The sequence below is a fragment of the Lissotriton vulgaris genome, chromosome 5 (assembly GCF_964263255.1).
Source record: "Lissotriton vulgaris chromosome 5, aLisVul1.2, whole genome shotgun sequence".
Lineage (NCBI taxonomy): Eukaryota > Metazoa > Chordata > Amphibia > Caudata > Salamandridae > Lissotriton > Lissotriton vulgaris.
The window spans coordinates 1,612,955,658-1,612,977,495 of NC_141693.1; the positions used below are offsets into that span (position 1 = coordinate 1,612,955,658).

The window sequence follows — 21,838 nt, forward strand, 5'->3', positions numbered from 1 at the left end:
TTGCTGAACTGAATAATGTGACATTACTTAGTCCTTGAGTCTATTTTTGGCATAAACAGCCTGGTGTGCAAATCAATGTCAACTAACCCATATCCCTCATATTGTTGTAATGTTTTATTTCCAAATTAAATTTTTCATCTATATGCAGATATTTTTCCTGACAAATGTACCTTGTTTTATTCTTCAGATACCTTGACAAACTCATGTTTCCGACAAATCAATCATCCAAGACTGAATTCATAATATTGGGACTTATTAACATTCATGAATCGCAGGTCCTTCTCTTTGCGGTCTTCCTAGCCTTCTACCTTCTGACAGTGTTGGGGAACTGCATAATCATATCTACAGTGAGAATGGGAAACCTTCTTCACAAACCCATGTACTTCTTTCTACACCACCTCTCCTTCTTGGAAATATGGTACACTACCACAATTGTTCCAAGGATGCTTGTCAACCTGCTGGCCAGAAGTCAAACAATTGCGTTTTCCAGTTGCATGATGCAGCTTTATTTCTTTGTTTTTTTTGGGGCCACAGAATGCTACCTCTTATCTGTTATGGCTTATGACCGCTATCTTGCCATATGTAAGCCTTTGTATTATGCAACCAGCATGAGCGGGAGAATCTGTATGCAACTGGCTGTTGGTTCCTGGATTTGCGGTATTTTTACTGGTTTGTTACCAGTCCTTTTGATTTCCAGGTTGAATTTCTGTGCATCCAGGGAAATCAACCACTTCTTCTGTGATATTCCACCTCTACTAAGTCTGTCCTGCAGTGACACCTATGCCACAGAAATTTCAATTTTTTTACTGTCCCTTTTAGTTCTGTTTTGCTCATTCATATTGGCTGTTGTGTCTTATGTTTTTATCATAGTATCCATTCTGAAGATCCCCTCAGCACGAGGAAGAAGAAAAGCTTTCTCCACATGCGGATCTCACCTGACAGTAGTGGTCATATATTATGGAACTATGATCTTCATGTATGTCCGGCCCCACTCTGGATTTTCCTCTGACATGACCAAGGTAGTGTCAGTATTCTACACTGTGGTCACTCCAGTGTTGAATCCTGTGATTTACAGCTTACGTAACAAAGAGTTTATTGGTGCCTTGAAGAGGGTGACAAAGAAATGTGTTCATTCAGTAAAAATGGTGTAGTGTCAACACCATGTCCCAACAACAGGACAGCAATAAAAAAAGGTTGCATCTACCAATGGGTGAATTAGAGTAACCTTTTTCACGTGGTACTATAGAAAGCACATGTAGGACTTTAAGATCACAAACTCTGGAATTAGTGAAAGTAGAAATAAATATATTTGGAGAAGCTGTTGTGGCCATTGCTGTTTCTACTTCTCCCATTTATATCCTCATACCCCAATCAGGATAAAGCAACAGACAAAGGGCCAGATGTAGGACGGCAAATAACGGTCGGTAACGGCCGATTTCGGCCGTTACCAACCGGTATTTGCTATTTGACATGTAGGGGGCCTTATAGTTACAGAATCTGTATATTTACCGATTCTGTAAAATACCGAATCGGTAAATTTACCGAATTGGTAATTATAGATGTAGATGGCACTTTATACAGTGCCACAGGCCCTTATCGATTCGTTATTTACCACCAAATACTATTTGGTGGTAAATAACAAATACCTGTGTACATGCACATCTGTGCATGTACACCTGTGCCATGTGGCACACAGACATGCCCTAAGGGCATGTATGTGTGTCACATGGCACACAAGCCTGAATCAGGGGTGCAACAGGGTGTCAAAGTGACACCCTGTCCCCCTTGCAAAATCGGTAATTTTACCGAATCGGTATTTACAGATTCGGTAATTGACATTGATTCCTATGGGCCTCAAGGCCTCAAGGCCATAGGAATCAATGGCAATAACCGAATCGGTAAATACCGATTCGGTAATTACCGAATCATACAGATTCGGTAAAAATTACCGATTTTTTACCTACATCTGATTTACCGAATCTAGAATACCGAATCGGTGAAATTCGGTATTCTAGAGTTGGTAAATCAGATTTACCTACATCGGGCCCAAAATCCTCTAACCCAAGAAGAGATGTGATGTAGCGCCGTGGCTGTGTTTTGGCTATATAGAACCATAATATCCTGGTTTAACCCCTATAATATCACAACACATTGAAGGGCTATGTGCATTATAGTTTCCGACACAATAGAATAAATATTGATAGTAGCTTATATATTACATTGAGAACAATTGCACATTTGGGTGAATTTGCTTCATTTCAAATACAGATTGCTGAAAATAACAATGCATCACAACTTGTGTGTTAAAGACCATTTACTCAAGCTTTTGGTAGTGATGAGTGTCACAGCATGAATGTGTAAGCTCATTTTGCTTATTACATTGCCCTGCCTAATCTGCAGAGCAAAGATTATGCAGGTTCCCCCTCGCTGGGGCAGCTGTGCGCTATGCAAGTTTACCTAACCTTACCTTACCTATCGTTATGAAATATCACTCAAAATATGTACTAACATGTACTCTAAAATTGGAATAATATTGTTCTAGGGACCTTCATGAAATACACGTGTAAAAGGTAAAGGAATTACCCTCGTTTTTGGTAGCTTCTACCTACAGGCTTCAAATGATACAAGAAAAAATCTTGGAGGCCTGTGTAGGTAGCTGCCTTTTTGCATGTGTTGAGCATGCTGATATTAGAATGCCAATAGCCTCTAATTTTCATTTCATATTGCTGATTTCCCCCAGCTCTCAGGTTTCATGCCTCCAGTAGAGGCTGGTGAGCTTTTTATCACACAATGCCTAAATAGCCTGTCCACTGTGTATAAGTACTTCTAATGATAATTGCCCCCCTAAGTTATTAAGTAAGTTTTCATATCTACAAATTCGGCATTGCTCAACTGCCGATTGTGTTTAAGTCAACTGTACATAAATTGTTAATCGATGTAAGCCATCCTTTATCTTGTAAAAAAAATCGTGTGCAAAATACTCTTCTAAATGGCTCGGATCAAGAAGAAAATGCAATGTGAGCTATAAAAAATAAATCTTGTTTTTAGATGGACATCGGATTTCATTACTTTGCTGTATGCTAATATACATGCTTCAATTGTGTTGCTTAAATCGCGTGCTGAAGGCAAGTATTAACCGGATATTACAAATCCAAGATTTCCTGTCCAAGACCATGTACAAAATCTGCAATCTATATGATTAGCTATGATCGTGTGCAAAGTGCAAATGCAAACCAGACGGTACAGGATGAGTATCCAAAGCCATTTGCAACAATGCATTGTTTACAGGAGGATAAAACAATGTTCAGATAATTCTGAGCGCTCACGCCAAGATCAGAATTAAAGTTCAATTGGCAGACAATTATTAAGCTTTGATGGACGTTTCCCAAAGTCAGACACAAGTGACTATGGAGAGGCATGGTTAACTGTAGGACTTTAATATATATATGAATTTCATAAAACCTCAGGGCCTCATTTGGGGCCTCATTTATCGCCTCCTTGCGACCCCAATGATGCGTCATATTTACAATATGACGCATCATTGCGCAAGGACTTACAGATACGTCAGTATTTCTGACGCATCTGTAAGCGCAAAAGTGACGCATTGCTGGAGTGTGTCTCAAAAGTGACGCAACTCCAGCAATGCGTCCTTTCACATGGGGCAAGCCCCATGTGAAAGGGCCTGCGTCAGTCTTACGCCTGCTGTGAGGCAGGCGCAAGATTTTGACGCAACGGTGTCCTAGAAGTGACGCAGTGAAATCTCATAGATTTCACTGCGTCACTTCTTTGACCTTTCTTGCGTCAATACGTCCCCCTTGCATACATTATACCTGGCGCAGGTATAATGTGGCACAGGGGTTTACAAAGTGACGCATCTACCTAGATGCGTCACTTTATAAATATGGCGCGACAAGGCGCATTTATTACGCCACTGGTGCTTCACAAAAAGTGACGCACCGGCGGCGTAAAAGTGACGCATAGCCTCATAAATGAGTCCCCATGGAGTTTTGCAGATGGGATACTCCATCAAAATGTGACAAATATATTATCCACCTGTGAGAAGTTGGCCTGGTATATAATGCTCACTAATTCTAGTGATCACTTTGTACCATGCCAAGCAACCCTTATGATGATGGTTGTAATTCAACCTTGTAGACCAGTTATCCTAGTGGTAACGTGGACAAAGCAGTCTTAGGCTAAACTCTGAAAGGCATGTGAAGCCAGCTGTTATACCATACACAACCCCCTTGAATACCAAATGAAAGGGACACCACACAGATATATATTGAAAATATATATTGATTTATTAACTATTAAAATCCCCTGGACTCTTTATGAGCACAGAAGCACAAGCGTAAAATCACAAGACAGTTTAAAATACACAAAAGTTGCACAATATGGATGAGCCCTAGGGGCCACCTAAACCATATACTAAGAAAGTGGTATAAGGGATACCAAGAGGAAAGTGAAGAGGCCTAGGGCCTTGGGAATCGCTGGAGCTATTCGAGACTGGAGTTAACTAAGTCGGGAAAGGCCCACGGGACTCGGGTGCAGTGTTCAAAGTGCACGCACTTTGCAATACAAAGTCTATGGTGCGTAAAATGCACAAAGTTAGAAAGTTAGGAACCTTCCGAGTGACCTACGGAGCTGAAACTTAAAACACAGGCCCTTGGGATGTGTACCAGTGCAGGAGCACCGGCGGAGCTGAGTTACCTCACCCACAGGAAGCGGGTGCACAGGGTCGAAGATGTGTCGGGTTTCGTCACGCTGGTCGATGGTGCTTGGAGCTGAAGATGCTGCAGGCGGCTCGATGAGAAGAGTTCCGGTGGATCCAAGGGTGGATCTGAAGAGTTGAAGACCTGAAAGCAGAGGGGACAGTGTTCAAAGTCACTAGCCAGTGACTACCGTGGAACCAGAGTGGAACCAGGCGATGTCGGGTGCAAACAGGCGTTGTCGGGTAGCTTCTTTCTGCAGCCACGTGGATACCCGGGGTCGAGGACGTCCAGGAGTCGGTCACGAGCTGTCCCACGTAGGCTTCTCGCTGTTGGCGGTGTCGGCGACCTGATCGGAGCAAACAGGCCTTGGCAAATGCAAGCCACGCAGGAGTTGAAAGATGCTGTTCACTCGGACCAGCAAGGTCAGAGCGAGTGCTCCTTTTCACAGGAGCTTGGGTAGGTCTGGAGCAACCAGACCTGCTGTTTAAATCTTCGGGTTCGTCGCCAAGATGGCCGCTGGCCGCGTGGCTAGTGGCCGGGATGGCGCGTCGAGTGGCACAATGCAAAAGGGCCCCACGCAGATCGTGGAGATGCTGGAGGGCTGATCTTCGGTGCAAGGGCTGCTCGGTGGTGGGGGTTCTCAATCCCCAAAGCACAACGTCGAGGATTCCTCAGAAGCTGCGCAGTCAGCTTGTCGAGTGTCTTTCAAGAGGTCCGGTCCCACGTCGCTCGGTGCCTCCACGGGTCCCTTCTTCGCAGGGACTGTGGATCGGGCTCTGAGAGGTCTGGGAGTCTGGTTCTTGTCGGGCTCTGGGCTCGGTCTCCGGCGGGAGGCGGCGGCAAAGCAGACGTCGAGTCGCTGGTTGGTACCTGTGTTCACAGGGTGGTCACTCCTTGGCCACAAGGGAGATTCTTCTTCAGTCTTCTGTGCAGCAGAATGTCGAAGTCCAGTCTTCTTCTTAGTTTTAAGTTGATTTCGGGATGATCTGCTGTGCAATGGCACTGCTCCCTCTCTTATTCCAATCTGAGGGGTGGATTTCCTGCTAGGTCCCTCCCCTATGGGTGGGACCAGGAAGGGGGGTGGTTACACCCCCTCTCCTTTGTCCAGCTCCTCGCCAGGACTGGGGCTGGAAAGCCCCAGAACCGGTTTGGGCTGGCTTATGCACAGGGACACCTTGTGTGCCCCAGGCATGTCTCAATCTATTCAGCCCTGTCCTACCCAATACACAAAACCCTGTCTGGGGTGGTGCTCGCACCTCCCCAGGCAGGAAACCCTTTGTCCAGGCCCTCCTCGCTGGAAGGACTCCCAGCAGCAGGAGGTCAGACATGTGTCTGTGGTGGCAGCATCCATTTTGTGATGCTGAGGCTCTGTTTAACTTTAACCGGGGTTAAGGCTACACACATGTCGTGTCCCTCTAGAAGGGTGGAATGCTATCCCCGTCGCCAGAACTGGCGAGGGGATAGTATTCCAATTCGTATGACACCTTACTCGACATGTTTTGATAAAGCCAAACCAAAGATAGCATTTAACCGCGAGGATTATAATGCACTTAAGAGTATATGGTATGGCAATATCCCGGAACAGCTTAGGGAGTGGTTCCCGACAGCTGCAGACAGGCTCAGCTCATGCTAGAGCACCATCTCACATATTTCCAAGCACTCTGCCTCCAGGATTGATGAGGCCTTCCATAGGAGTGGCTGATAGGAACACATGTGTCCAGTTTAGGGTTAGGCACAGGCATACTGTACCTAAGTAAGAAGTGATTACACCAACTTACCCCAGCTGAGTGATCAGCCAGTTGTGTCAAATATGGAGGCCAGGCCAGGGGTGGCACAATACATGCTGCAGCCCCTGGTAGGCCTTGGCTACACCTATGCCCTGGGTACCTATGGTACACTGTTACAGGGGCCTATAAGGTGAACCAATTCCAATTGTGTTATGCACCTAAGGTACATGGAGTCCATTTTAAGGAGAGAGCAATCAGCCTGGGGCCCTGAATAGCAGGATCCCAGGCCAACTAAGTCAAAAACCAGCTAAACACCAGGCAAAAAGTTTGGGGGTAACCATAGTCAGATATCCACCTTCCTACACCACCATATTACAAATGCACGGGCTATAAGGCACTTGTATTAGGGCGGATGTGGCATTCACCTTGTTTGTGACAGGGTGTAATCTCTGCCAAGCTCTACAGAAGGCTCTCAGTCCTCACTCCTAACCTGCCAGCAAACCTGACAGCCACTCTGAGGAACAGATCATGACTCTACTCAGTAAGACATTTGAAATGATTTTTGTGTATATCAAAATGTGCAGAGGGTATACCCAACTAGGAGGTCAATTCTTAATGCAAAGCTCTATTGAGGGCATCATGCATAGCTTGGCATTCTGCCACAAGACAAAAGTGCATATTTGGCCATTCCTGATGTACGCACATTTCTTGATCAGGAGGTTCATCTGTACTTTATATATGTAGCTTCAGAGGCACTTCAGACAACAGTTCTTTCAGGAGGTTTTGTCTTCTGCTCAGTGTTCTGAATCCTGTATTAGCGTTGGTACATCAACGGCACAAGACAATACCTCAATCATTCCCCCAGCTACTGTGTCAGTCCTGCCCGCGGTAACAATCCCACACTTGTTGGACACTGCCTACTCCAAGTGTGTAGGTTGGAACATAGCTGGGCTTGAGTCCCGTTTGTGTATCCCTGATTGGGTGGATTTTATAGATCAAGGGGATGTTTGGTCCTTTCAAGAAACATGGGCACTTCTGCAGGTATTTCGGTGGGGTTTCTAAATTTTAGTAAACCTGCTACAAAAGGACTAAAAGGGCGCCCCGTAGGAGAACTAACAACTTGGGTCCGTCAATGTGAGGGTGTATGGGCTGAAGAAGTTGCCATAGACAGTCCAGACATACTAATAATAAGGATTAGATCTTCCAAAGGCTTAAATATCCTCTTGGTTATTATTTATGTTAGGGGCCTCCAGGGTGGACGGGTCTCACCAACCCTTCCCCTCCTGGATGATTTCCTCTCTAATGTAACTGAAGAGGGGTATAAGGTTGTGTTGGGAGATTTTAACACTTGCTTCGAGCCACTGGGCTTCGATGATGGTTCCCTTACAGAGGAAGAAGACATATCGTGGGGAATACCACAGCTCGAGCTACAACCGAATAGGAAATGGTCTTGCTCCTCCACTTTCATTAAGGGGTTGTGCCTGGATCAGGGTCTGAGAGCAACCAATGGTAGGGTAAGATCAGACAGAAAGGGTAGACACACATTCAACAACGGCAGACACAGCAGTCGCATCGACTATATCCTAGTCAATGTTCAGCTGTGGGTTGCAGTTGTTGATATGGAAATTATTGAACGCCCCGAAAGTGATCATGAACCGCTTGTACTGGCTTTAAGGGACTTTAGCTTTCAAAAGTCTGAGAGCTGTGAGTCAAACGTAGTCCCAGCTGAGGTTACATTAAGTAACGATATGAGAAGGGTGTGCTGGCCCAAAATTGCTGTGGATGAAGGGGCGAGAAAGGATATTAGATCCTTAGTGTCCAGTTCCTTGGAGCTTTTGAACAATTGTGGGTTGCAGGATTATATTAATGCAAATCTCACAAGTATACATACTGAGTTGTTTCGGGGCCTGAAAAAGCTGTTTATTAAGACTATCCCTAAACAGGACAGGAAGAAGAAGCCTAGAGTAGTCACATGGTTTGATGATGAGTGTCGACGGACGCAAGGGGACTTGTTGTTAGCTATCAAATCTAAAAACCAAGGTCGTGTTAGGTCCTGTAGAAAAGCTTATAATGAAGCTAAACATAAGGCTAAATCTAATTGGGATGAGGACCGGTGGGTAACATTGATTGAAGCATGTGGCCAGCGAAACATGCAACAGTTTTGGCACCTACTAAAATGGGGGAAATGCCAGGATGATCACCCTAGCCCAGCACATGTTGGCCAACAACAGTGGGTAAGCTTTTTTGAGGAACAATTCAGGAGTAACAACATTGTTTTGGTTGACCTCCCATGCTCCGTCTCTGAGGAATCACTCATGTTTTCTATTTCTGAGGTTAGAAAGATTATGACATCAATCCCGAGAGGTAAAGCACCTGGCCCCGATTGTATTCCTGCTGATGTATTTCTGCAGGATCAGGATCTCTGGGCCCCGTATATCTGCCATTTGGCAAATGCTCTTGCGTCGGGAGCAGAGGTCCCAGACTCCTGTTACGGGGCAGAAATCCTACCAATTTATAAAAAAGGCGATCGCTCGGTTCCCTGAAACTACCGACCGATCAGCCTTATCGATGCGGTGCAAAAAATAACAGCCCGCCTCCTACTAGGTAGGATTCAGGAATGGATTCATGATTTTGACATCCTCACACCTCTGCAGGCGGGCTTTAGGTCCCATGTGAGCACCCTCGATCAAGCATTCCGCTTTGTGCTCTTATATTGGAAGACTGTTGTTTTTGGGAAGGGCAAGCTATATGCAGCCTTTGTGGACCTAAGGTCCGCTTTTGACATTCTTCCCAGGCCCAAGCTGTGGGATTGCCTATTGAAACTGGGAATGCCCGCTGCTTTGGTCCGTCTTTTAGTGAACTTACATGCCCATACTTTTGCTCAAGTACGCTGGGGCAAGCCTGGGGAGGTTACGGATAGATTTTCTGTTTCTAAAGGTGTTAGACAAGGGTGTGTTTTGGCCCCTACTTTGTTTTCTTTATTTATTAATGGGGTCACCAACTATTTTGTGAACCACCCAACGGATGCTCCCACACTGGCAGGGATGAAAGTACCACTGCTCATGTTCGCGGACGATACCTTGATAATATCCAAGACGCGGCAGGGTCTCCAGCGGGCCCTGTCAAGATTTGAGTTGTTTTGCCGCGAACATGAGCTGGAGGTTAACTTTTCAAAAACAAAGTTTATGGTGCTGAGAGGAAGATTTCCAACTGCTGCCAGGGATAAAATGGGTGGCACCACCCTTGAGCAGACTACCCTATTCACATACCTGGGTTTCACTTTTAGTGAAAACCTTAGTTGGAAACCGCAAGTCGAGCTCTTGGCATTAAAGCATGCACAAATAGGAGGAGCACTCCACAAAGAACATAAAAGTTCTTATACCCGCCAATGTATCTCAGCTCATGAAAATTTACGGCACAAAAATTTTGCCCTCTGTTTTGTATGGAGCAGAGCTCTGGGGCTTCAGTAACCTGGATCCCCTAAAGGTGGCCCAAAATAAATTTCTTAGGACGGCTATTGGACTGCCGAAATCATCTCCGCGCTTCCCGCTTTTGTATGACTTAGGGTGCCAACCAGTGGAAGACCTAGCGAGATTCAGACCCCTAGCATTTTGGCGGCGTATGTGGACTACACCTGAGCTGCTGCTTTACGCCAAAGCATGTCTAGAGGTAAGGGATTTCCTGGGCTCTGATAAAATAGGATGGTTCAAAGAGGTAAGATCCACTTTGTGCGCCATGGGACTTGGTGAACTATGGTACAACCCTGACTTGGCCACCTTTCCACCCAAAAAGGAGCTGAGAAACCTATACTGGGAATGGGTTGTTGGTAAAAGACACTCTGAACTGACAGGAAGTTCTTTAACAACGACATTTGTTCTTTTGAAGGATGTCTCTTCGGGGCATATTATCAAGGACAGGCGATACATTATCGCCGCTTTTATCGGCAGGAAACTGCCGATAAAGCGGCGATAATGGCCTTGATAATATGCTCTATGAATTCCAATCGAAGCCCATGTTAGATGTGTTCACATCTAACATGGGCTTCAATTGGAATTCATAGAGCATATTATCAAGGCCATTATCGCCGCTTTATCGGCAGTTACCTGCCAATAAAAGCGGCGATAATGTATCGCCTGTCCTTGATAATATGCCCCTTCCTTTGAAAAGTACTGGGATGACATCACCAAGCCCCTCGATCGCAAACTCTTCCACCAACTGAGAGTTGGCTCATTACCACTGAGGTGCTTAACCACATCATGGGGTAAGGGAGGGCCGGAGCATTGTCCACTCTGTATTAGGCAGGATGGAAGTGTGAGCCACTTTCTTTTTGTTTGCCCCCTGTATGTTGCCCCTAGAAAAAAGTGGCTGCGTCCACTTTGTAGAAGGTTGGGCACTCGTTCAGCATCTACAGCCTGCAGAATCCTAAAATCTGATCTATCGCCCCTGATAGTAATAGGGGTTGCAAAATACTTAGGTTGGGCATGGATTCTACGCTTGAGGATGATTAACTCGCCTCAAGGCCCCAGCTAATTAAACTATAAGGTTCCAACTAGATTGTGTCACTCTGTATTAATGGTGTTTTTCATGTCAAGTATAACTTTTAAATTATGTAAATGAAGTCCGTAAAAATGATTTAATTTTGTCTTAGCTCATGTTTTTAACTTCACATTAAGTTATTTTTTTAACCAAATAACAGTGCACTTTGGAAATGAAGAATTAATGTTGGATGTGTAGCATGTCTTTTAAGATGAATAATCGAATAAAGACTTCTTTTGACTTGACTTGACTTGACAACAGTTCTGTGGCTCTTTCACTAATAGTAACTATATATAAGAACTGTGTGACAAGTTCTGCAGCTGCTCAAAGGAGAAATAGCTCTTTGTTAGAAATGGGGTCTCTAGTTGGCAGAGGTATGTGCTCTAGCCCAAGTAGGGATGACCGGTTCTGACAGGGTGAGTCTACAAATACCCTAGACCACCCTCTGGTAGCTTGGCACAGAGCAGGTAGGCTAAACTCAGGAGGCAATGTGTAAAGTATTTGTGTAACACCCACCCACCATAACACAGTGAAATAACAAAAATAGACACTACACCAATTAATTATTAAAATAAAAATATATTTATCTCAGTTTCAATCATGATAAATAATAAAGAGCTTCACATAGGCTAAGGACTTCCCTTGTGCAATATAACCATGGGATCGACGTGCAAGCTCTGAGAGTTTCTTTGGGAAAATGTTCATAAAATCACCAGTTCAGGCTGAAGTATGGGGGAAATGCTCCCTGTTGCAGAATCTATGAGGGAAGTCCCACGAGATGTAGGTTTGGATTACTGAGGCCCTTGAACGTGGACGCGGTCCCTAATGTGCAGAATTGGGACCTAAATGATGTTGCTGAGTTCCCTTTCAGTGCAAATGTGATCCACTGTGATTTCTAGCAGGAATGCGGCCGGTATCCATGTGATTATGCCCCAACATGCCTTGATGCATGTTAGGAATCAGGGGAACCCTCCACTCAGGGTACACCCATGTGCGACGAGTGGCGGTGCAAGAAAGAGACCCTTCCAGAGCCCGGCTCCCAGCTTCATGATCGGCAGTTCAGCGCCCCCCCCTGTCCCCCGCCTGCCCAGTCAACACACGAGAGGCAGCTCGGGTTTAAGTGCCGGTTACCTGGGAGCTGGTACCTTGTGGTGGAGTTCTCCGGGACGGTGCTCAGCCCAGGGTCTCTCCCTTGCCTGTTGGTGGTCTCAGCAGGAAGCTGCGGAGGTTGTCGGCTGCCTTGCTCTTCCCTTCTTTGGCGCAGCCTCCGGTATGAAGATCCCTCATTGCGAGGTAACCCCTGGCACCAGCACCAATCCCAGTGCGGTTCCCCTCTGATGTCAGCAGGTGAACCCGTGTGGTCCTTCCGAGGCTCCCGGGCTGGCGGCGGTGATTCTGGCTAAACAGCGCTTACGTGGTGTCGGGTCTCGTGGATTATAGTGCGCAGCGCTGGTGACGCTGCGCCCAACAAACGGGACCCGGGACACTAGTTGGTCTTTCCGCGTGGTCCGGACTAACTCCGTGACCACGCCTCCTTTATTTATACCATGCGCGGACGTGACGTACCGCGTCCGCGCTAGCGCACTTCTGTGTGCGCAAACACTAGACTGCAACACCGCAGTCTCTAAACATTACACTCCTTTCAACCTTTATTTAAGCAGAAAAATGAAAATACATCAGATAGTCTATAGTAGATCACTTGGCTTCGTCTGGACAGGTGAAAAGAAACAAAACAAAAAATGGCCTGCAGGCCTGTTACCAGTCTGATGATCAGGTATCACAGTCTCAGCCTACAGCAAAGTCCGACAGCTGTGAAGAGGGGGCTGGGTTTCTCCTCAACCCATAGCCTGCAGCCTCCCCTCGAAACAGTACTCTCCGTGGGATATGTTGTCGGGCTGGGGTTGGTGACAGCCCATCTCCGGAGGGGTGAAGACTCTCAGTGCTGGGCCTCTGATATTCAGGCGGGCTCACCACGGACCGTTCCGTGGGGCTACCATGCACAATCGCCGGGGAACTGGTGTTGGGTGTTGTCGGGCTTGGCGCCGCTCTGTCCGGTTCCTGACTGGACTGATCTTCGGATGGGGCGGAAGCCCGCTTGAAGAAGGACACATTGCGGGTGACGGTCTCTCCGTCGCGTTGAGCTGTTATTATTGTACCTGTCCGGCGTGTGACTGTCCAGGGTCTGGGTTCGAATGGGAGCCTGAACTTGCTCCCTGGATATCGGTCTCTCACATCAACTCGATCTCTTTCCCAGATGGATGATTCCTTGGCTCGGCGCCTGAAGCTGGCGTATTCATTTGAGCGTTTTCTGTTAAGCAGTGTTTGCCGGGAGCTTGCTTCGGTTGGGGTCCAGGTGTGATGATCGGGAATGTTGTCTCGGACTATTCTCCCCATTGCGGATGGCCCCGGGGCCGCTGTGGTTGTGCGATGGGGCGTGAGCCAGTATTCCCTCAGGAACCTGTATATTGCTCTCTCCAGCGGTGCCTCTTCCGCGTGGGCAATCTGGATGACTTTGTTGAGGGTCCTCATGAACCTCTCTACCTCTCCGTTGGCTTGAGGCCATCTGGGGGTGATTTTCTTGTGCTGGATTCCCCACTCCTGGAGATAGTCGGCAAACTCTTGACTTTGGAATGGCGGACCGTTGTCGGTCTTGACCTGTTCGAAAATGCCATGGGTGGCAATGATTTTCTCGAATTTCGCAGTTACTTCTTTGGCAGCCAGTGACGTTATTATTTCCACTTCAGGATACTTGGTCAGATCGTCGATGACAACGAGCATGTAGCGGCCATCCTGGAGGTGCCCGAAGTCGGCGCTGACTCGTTCCCAGGGCTTTTCCGGGTTCTCTTCGGTGATCACCAGGGGTGGTGGTTCAGGTGGACCTGCCGCTTGGCACCAGCGGCACCCCTTGACCATCTGCTCGACTCTAGTGTCCATTTCCGGAAACCACACTTTTGCTCTGAGTCTGCTTTTCGTTTTCACCATTCCCTGGTGAGCTAGTTTGACTGCTTGTTGTGTTAGACTCGTTGGCATGACAATTCTTGGTCCTCTGAGGAGGATCCTTGACTGTCCACGGACAGTTCATCCTTTACCTTGAGGATGGTTTCCAGCGCACGCTTGGCTTCAGGAGTCCTCTGGTGTAGTGATGCTTGGAGCGTTCTCCAGTCGTTTTGTTGCATGGCTGTTATCACTAGCTGTAGAACTTCATCACTGCGGGTCGCTTCTACGATCATGTCGATGCTCATGGGTAGTGGTCTTGACCGTTCGAGGATAATTCTCACATATTCCTCTGTTTCTTCGGCATCTTCCCTTTCTTGGGTAGTCGCTGCTCTCGGATGTCTGGAGAGGTAGTCGGCCGGGTTGGCTGCGCTGGGCTTGAACTCCAATTTGTAATCATACTCTTGAAGTTGCAGGATCCATTTCTCGATTCTGGGTGGAGGTTTAGATACTGACCCTCTGAATACGGGAAGTAGAGGTTTATGGTCGGTGGAGACAGTGAATGGATGTCCATAGACGTACACGTGGAAGTGCCTGCAGGCCCAGTGGATCGCGATGGCCTCTCTCTCGATCTGGGAATAGCGTTGTTCGGTCTCAGTTAGCGACCGGCTTGCATAGGCTATGGGCGCCCAGTCTTCACCGCCTTGGCTCTGTGTTAGTACCGCTCCAAGTTCATACGGGCTGGCGTCTACAGCTATATTGGTTGCCTTGGCCGGGTCGAAGTAGGAGAGGGTCGTGTTGGCGGACAGAGCCGCCTTCGTGCTCTGAAATGCTTGCTCTTGCTCGTCTCCCCACTGCCAGGGGATGGTGGTCTTGGTGAGCTCCTGTAGTGGTCTGGTGAGATTGGACAGGTCGGGGATGAACCGCCCGCAGAAGTTCACCATCCCCAGGAAGCTCCGAACCTCCAATGTGTTGGTTGGCCCTGGGGCTGCTTGCACATCTCTCACTTTTTTGGGGTCAGGGGCCACTCCTTTGTCGGAGAAGGTGTATCCAAAGAAGCTGATTTTGTTCTGTAGGAATTTACACTTTTCCTGATGCAGCATAAGGCCCGACTCCTTGATCCTTTGTAATACACTTCTGAGCCTCTGGTGGTGTTCCTCCACGTTGTTAGCGTATATCAGCAGATCATCGCTGACTTTTAGGACCCCTGTGAGCCCGCTCAGGATCTCTCCAATCGTATTTTGGAAAACTTCGGCAGCACTTGATATTCCGAAATTAAGTCGTCGATAGTGCCGGAGTCCTACATGAGGGGAGAAAGTGGTGATGTACCTGGAGTCCGGGTGTAATGGTAATTGATGATATCCTGACCGTAGGTCCATTTTGGAGAACCATTTTGCTCCATTGAGTTCTCCGAGGATGTCGTCTATGGTAGGTGTTAAGTGTCTTTCTCTTTTCACCGCTGCGTTGGGCAGGCGCATGTCAACGCAGATGCGGACCTGTCCTGGCTGTTTGGGTTTCCACGCTACCACAATCGGCGAAACCCAGGGGGTGGGTCCACTGACTTTCTCAATTATGCCTTGATTTTCGAGGTTTTCTAGTTCTTGTTCCACTTTTTTCCTTAGGTGGAATGCTATTCGTCTATGCCGAAGAGCCACGGGCTGAATGGACCAGTAAATGTGTAAAGATACTTCTTTTCCACGGAGAAATCCAATGCCCTTGAAGGCGTCTTCAAATTCTTCGAGGATCGTGTCCAGTTCTTCTTCCAACACCGCCATGGCGAAGGATATCAGGTGAAGTTCCTCAGCCGTTTGGCCGCTGAGTAGCATCCTGCTACCTTCTTTGGTGACGTAGATGGTTGATGGTGTCCTCCTTTCTTGGTGTTGTATCTCCGTCTGGAAGCACCCAATTAGCGGTATGGGTGTCTTTTGTCCATAAGCAAAGACTCTGATCTTGGCTGCTTTCAGTGTCGGCTTTTCTCGCAGTTGGTTGTAGACGTTTGCCGCCATGAGTTCGATTGAGGCCCCTGTGTCGATCGTCGCCTTCACTTCTTGGTGCTGTATCATTAATCTGCATTTCGGAAGTCTCAGTTTTTTCCTCTGCGGCTGGTCTATGGCAAATACATAGTGCACCGGATAGCTGTTAGCGTCGTCGTCCATGTCTTCACTCTCAGGGTCTTCCCTTATAGCATGGGCGGCTTCAGGCTTTTGCTTGGAGGATCTGCATACAGATGCGAAATGGTTCATGCGCCCACATGATCCGCACTTTCTCCCGCGCGCTGGGCAATCCTGTGCCCTGTGCGGCGCGCCTCCGCAGTATCCACATTCTTTCTGGCATTCTGGCGGTCTTCCTCTCCCAGCGGGGCGTTGCTTGGGCCGTACTACATTGATTTGCTCGGCCACGTGAACTTGCTCCGTCTTGATCGGTCTGTGGAGCGCTGCTTCCATATGCGACACTCTCGCCTGGGATAGTTCTTTCGACCGGCCTAGCTTTAAAATGTCTGCCAGTGGTTTTCCATCCTCCTGGAGGATCTTGACCCTGAGGTAGGAGTAACATCCTTGAATGATCTGGCCGCGAATTCCCTCTTGCTCGTCGCGGAATCCGCACGTGCTCGCTAATTCCTTCAAACGGCCATGGAATGCGTCAAGGGATTCCTCCGCTTTCTGACGCGCCTGTCTAAAAATGAACCGCTCGTAATCCTTACTGGCTCAAAATGTGCGTTGAGCGTGTTGAGGAGCATGACATAGGTATGAGGGGTGGCCTCCACCAGGGTCTTATAGATCCGATGGATGTCCTTTCCTCCAAGATGTAGAAGGATTGCCCTGCGCCTTTCTCGCGCTGTACCTGCCCCTTCAAAGTAAAATTGTAGCCTCTCCGTCCAGTCCTTCCATTGTGGGGCCAAACACGCTGGGGCCCCATTGACCACAAATGGTTCGATTGGCGGGATGGTCGCCATGATGGTGTGAGATGGCTAGCCGCCGCTTCGTGGGTGCGCAGGGGTGGGGGCCGCAAGTCCTAGATCCTCCTTGGCCTGAATCTCCACTCGGGCAGCCGAGGTATGGTGGAGCGAGCTCCTGCTGGGAGTAGGCAGTATATTGGTTCCTGGGGCGCGCCCTTCTGAATTGCGCTGGGATCGCAGGGTCGGCCTCTGCCTCTCGGGACAGCACTGCGCAGTTACCTCGATCTAGTTGATCACTGCCTGCCTTCTGCTCAAGGGCCACGTGCTCACCGGCAGCTCTCGCCAGCGTAGTCTCCTCTGTGGGGCAGTTTGCGATGAGACAGGCGTGCGCAGGCGCACTGACGCGGGCCGACAGCTTCAACATCGGCAGCCACATGTGGGGCCCGTGGAGGTCGGGGAGCGTGGGTTCGCTCCGGCGGCGTAGGTGAGACCACCGCTTCGTGCACAGCATGGACACGTTAGGCCCTCGTCGCCATTGTCGGGTCTCGTGGATTATAGTGCGCAGCGCTGGTGACACTGCGCCGGACAAACAGGGCCCGGGACACTAGTTGGTCTTTCCGCGTGGTCCGGACTAACTCCGTGACCACGCCTCCTTTATTTATACCACGCGCGGACGTGACGTACCACGTCCGCGCTAGCGCACGTCTGCGTGCGCAAACACTAGACTACAACACCGCAGTCTCTAAACATTACACGTGGGCAGGCAGCAGTGATTTTGGGCCACAGCGCTTCTCCTGCAGCGCTTATAGTTCACAGCCCGTTCAGGGGCCTGGCGGCGGCAGTGACTACCAGGTCACATCGCTTAATGTCCACAGCTCTTTGCCGTTTACAGTCAGTTCCAGAGCTTGGGCGACGGCGGTGATTACCGGGTCACAACGCTTACTCTTCATATCGCTTTGCAGTTCATCAAGGGTACCGGACGGCGGCAGTGATTCCTGCTAAACAGCGCTTCACCTCCCAGTGCTACCCATGACACACACGGGGTGCAGAATGCATGCACTCCACGCTGCAGCTGATCCTTGGGGTGAATCTTGTCCATATAGCAGGGGCAGGAGTGGGGTTTAGCGTAGTGGTGTGCGCACAGAATTCAGGCACAATCCTTACAGTTTATAGTGTTCTTGTGGGCCCCAGCAACCAGGGAACCAGTCAATCTTCTTTTATGGAGACACTCTGGGGGTGTCCTTAACTTTCTTCTGGCAGGGCAAGATCAGCAGGCAGGCAGGGCAACTCAGCTAGCTTGGGGCAGCAGTTCCCAGGAGCAGTCAGCCTCAGTAGTGTAGCAATACTCCTGGCTCAGCAGTCTTGACTCCAGCAGAGAATCGTCCTGGTCCAGTAGTATAACAGAGATGTGTGGCCAGGATCCTCCCTTTTATCAATCGATCAATCAATCAATTAATCAATCAATCAAGACACTTATAAAGTGCACTACATACCCGTGAGGGACTCAAGGCCCTGGGGGTTGTCGGTGCTGCTACTGATCGAAGAGCCAGGTCTTGAGGAGTCTTCTGAAGGCCAGTAGCTCTTGGATGTGCCGTAGGTTAGTGGGAAGGGTGTTCTAGGTCTTTGCGGCGAGCTGGGAGAAGGATCCAGGGCTGGTCCTTCTTCAGATGCGGGGGACTGTGGCGAGGGCGAGGCTGGCGGAGCGGAGCTGGCGGGTGGGGGTGTAGAAGCTGAGACATCTGTTGAGTTATGTGGGGCCGGTGTTGTGGAGTGCTTTGTGTGCGTGGATGAGGAGCTTGAAGGTGACCCTCTTGTTGATTGGGAGCCAGTACAGGTCTCTCAGGTGGGGTGTGATGTGGCTGCGGCGGGGGATGTCGAGGATCAGCCGAATCGAGGTGTTCTGAATGCGTTGCAGTCGTCCCAGGAGCTTGGCCGACGTTCCTGCGTGGAGGGCGTTTCCATAGTCCAGCCTGCTGGTGATGAGGGCCCGAAGAAGGATGAGGAGACGGCATTGACCAGTTTAGTCACGGAGAGGGTGGATTCGAGGAGGACCCCTAGGTTGCGTGCGTGGTTAATGGGTGTTGGGGCTGTTCCTAGTGTAGTCGGCCACCAGGAGTCATTCCAGGCTGAAGGGGTGGAGCCGAGGTTGAGGACCTCCGTCTTGTCAGAGTTTAGCTTCAGTCGGCTGTTCCTCATCCATTCGGCGATGGCCTTCATGCCTTCTTGGAGGTTGGCTTTGGCGGTGGGAGGGTCTTTGGTGAGGGAGTGGATCAGCTGGGTGTCGTCAGCGTAGGAGATGATGTTGAGGTCGTGCTGTCGGGCGGCATGGGCGAGGGGAGCCATGTAGATGTTGAACAGTGTCTGGCTGAAGGAAGAGCCCTGGGGTACGCCGCAAATGCTCTTACTGGCTTCAGAGCGGAAGGGGGGAGGTGGTCTCTTTGAGTTCTGCTGGAGAGGAAGGATGTGGTCCAGTCCAGGGCCTTTTCTTGGATTCCGGCGTTGTGGAGGCGTGTACGTAGTGTGTGGTGGCAGACCGCGTCAAATGCGGCTGACAGGTGCAGGAGGATAAGGGCCGCAGTTTCTCCGTTGTCAAGCAGGGACCTGATGTCATCAGTGGCGGCAATGAGGGTGGTTTCTGTGCTGTGGTTGCTGCGGAACCTGGACTTGGACGGGTCCAGGATGCTGTTCTCCTTGAGGTAGCGGGTCAGTTTTTTGTTGACGATTTTCTCATTGACCTTCACCGGGAATGGGAGCAGAGAGATGGGTCAAAAGTTCTTGAGGTCCTTGGGGTCTGCCTTGGGTTTCTTGAGCAAGGCGTTGATCTCGGTGAGCTTCCAGCTTTCCGGGAAGGTTGCTGTCTCGAAGGAGATGTTGATTACTTTCCAGAGATCGGATGTGATGGCTGTGAAGGCTTTGTTGAAGACCCTGCAGTCTAGTTACTATAAGGGGGCAGAGGTCTCTGGAAGGGTCTAGGGGGTAGGAGTTTCTGGAAGAGTCCAGGGAGTTCTGGGATGTTCCCTGCCTTCCCTGACCAGGCTGACACAGTGACAAAAGGCAGGGCTGGTAAGCCTACATTGGGCAGCCAGTCACAGCCCATTAAAGTGGAGAAGGTGTGAATCACCACTCCCTCCTCACAGGCCAGGCAGGCTATCAATATGGAGATGGGAGGGGGGAGTCTGCAGTGCCCAGACTAGTGTAGGTAGAGAAATCTCTAGTTTCTAAAAGGGAGAATTCTAGAATAGTAGTACCAAAACCCCATATATCATTTGAAAGGGTTCCTCACCCTAATTCTAACTAGACCAAACATGACACACTTATTAGGTCCCAGTCAGAAATTATACCAGAAGGGAGGTTTCCAATGTTAGCATATAGAGGGTTAAGCCTCACTGCAGTAGCAGGGGGCTGTGGCAGATATTCCAGTGTCACAATGTTTTAGGGGATAGCACCTGCACCTAAGCACTGTTTAGCAGTGGTAAGGCGCCTAGAGGCCTAAGTCCAGCAAAAATGTACGGCAAAAATGGGAGCAAAAAGGGCAACAATGAGGGGGGAGAAAACCCAAAGGCTGAAAGGTCCAACACTCTTCAAAATTAACATAGATTTTTTTCAAAGATAACATCTTGCAGACATTTAAAATAATAATAAGATACATTACAAAAAAAATAAACATATTCACAAAAAATACAAGTTATCATACAATAGATCTATAAAGTAAACCAGAAGATTCACCCTTAAAGCTAATTAATCACACTGGCTTCTATGTTACTTAAATATAGGTCGATAGGAAACATACAACACTTAAAAAATCTTAACAAAGACTCCACGGATGTAAACTTAGTATTAAACAACAGAATTGGTAAATAGTCAAACATTTATAAACTTACAAAAAGTATATGTACCTTTGAGAATCTGGCCGTAAGATTCCAGTTTCATATTTTCAATGGCAAGAGCCAACAGTGATCCAGTATATCTCATGAATGCATAGAATCCGATGATTAAAAAATGCTTTTGATAAGGAGACATAAATGTGTATGTATACCTTAAAATTTACATACATTTCTTATCGAATCATGAAACCGCAGGTGTAATATTAAAATAAAAAAGAACATGCAACAGTTCATAGGAAGTGTTGAGTATGCACATAACTGCAATAGAACCACCACCGCCATTTTCTTCATTCAGATAAGAATAGAATTCTTTAAAAACGTATTCAGCTACAGGGTATCTGCATTTCAATCAATCATCAATCATGTGCAAGCATGTGTAAAGCGCACTACATACCTGTGAGGGTCTCAAGGCGCTTGTTCGAAACTCCTGAAGGTTAGGAGGTCTTCCGTCTGCATAGGCGGATGGGGACGGTGTTCCACCTCTTGGCACCGAAGTGTTAGAATGATCTGCCGCCGGCGGTCACTCTTCAGATGCGGGGGACAATGGCAAGAGTGCAGTCTGCAGAGCGGAGCTGGTGGGACGGGGTGTAGAGGCTGAGTCGGCTGTTGAGGTATGCTGGTCCGGTGTCGTGGAGTGCCTTGTGTGCGTGGGTGAGGAGCTTGAAGGTAATCCTCTTGTTGATGGGGAGCCAATGCAGGTCTCTCAGGTGTGGTGTGATGTGGCTGTGGCGCCGGATGTCGAGGATCAGGCGTGCGGAGACGTTGGAGCCATTTCAGGAGTTTGGCCAGGACTCCTGCGTAGAGTGCGTTGCCGTAGTCCAGTCTACTGCTGATGAGGGCCTGGGTGACCGTCCTTCTGGTTGTGGTGGGGATCCACTTGAAGATCATGCGAAGCATGCAGAGGGTGTTGAAGCAGGAGAAGGAGACGGCGTTGACCTGTTTCGTCATGGAGAGGGTGGAGCCGAGGATGACCCCCAGGTTACGTGTGTGGTCGGTGGGTGTAGGGGGTGCTCCTAATGCCATCGGCTACCAGGAGTCATCCCAGGTTGAGGAGGCAGAACCGAGGATGAGGACCTCTGTCTTGTCCGAGTCCAGTTTCAGACGGCTGTTCCTCATCTAATCGGCGATGGCCTTTATTCCTTCGTG

General features: G+C 48.7%; 1 protein-coding gene across 1 annotated transcript; it reads left to right on the plus strand.

Annotated features, from left to right (window-relative positions):
- The first annotated feature begins 203 nt into the window (after window positions 1–203).
- LOC147716822 (olfactory receptor 11L1-like) lies at window positions 204–1,151 on the plus strand. Its single transcript, XM_086920441.1, has one exon. It carries the CDS (start codon window positions 204–206, stop codon window positions 1,149–1,151), a length of 948 nt encoding a protein of 315 aa, XP_086776567.1.
- The last annotated feature ends 20,687 nt before the right edge of the window (window positions 1,152–21,838 follow it).

Coding starts and splice junctions, on each gene's coding strand:
- LOC147716822 (XM_086920441.1), top strand. CDS start 204: ATGTTTCCGACAAATCAATCATCCAAGACTGAATTCATAATATTGGGA.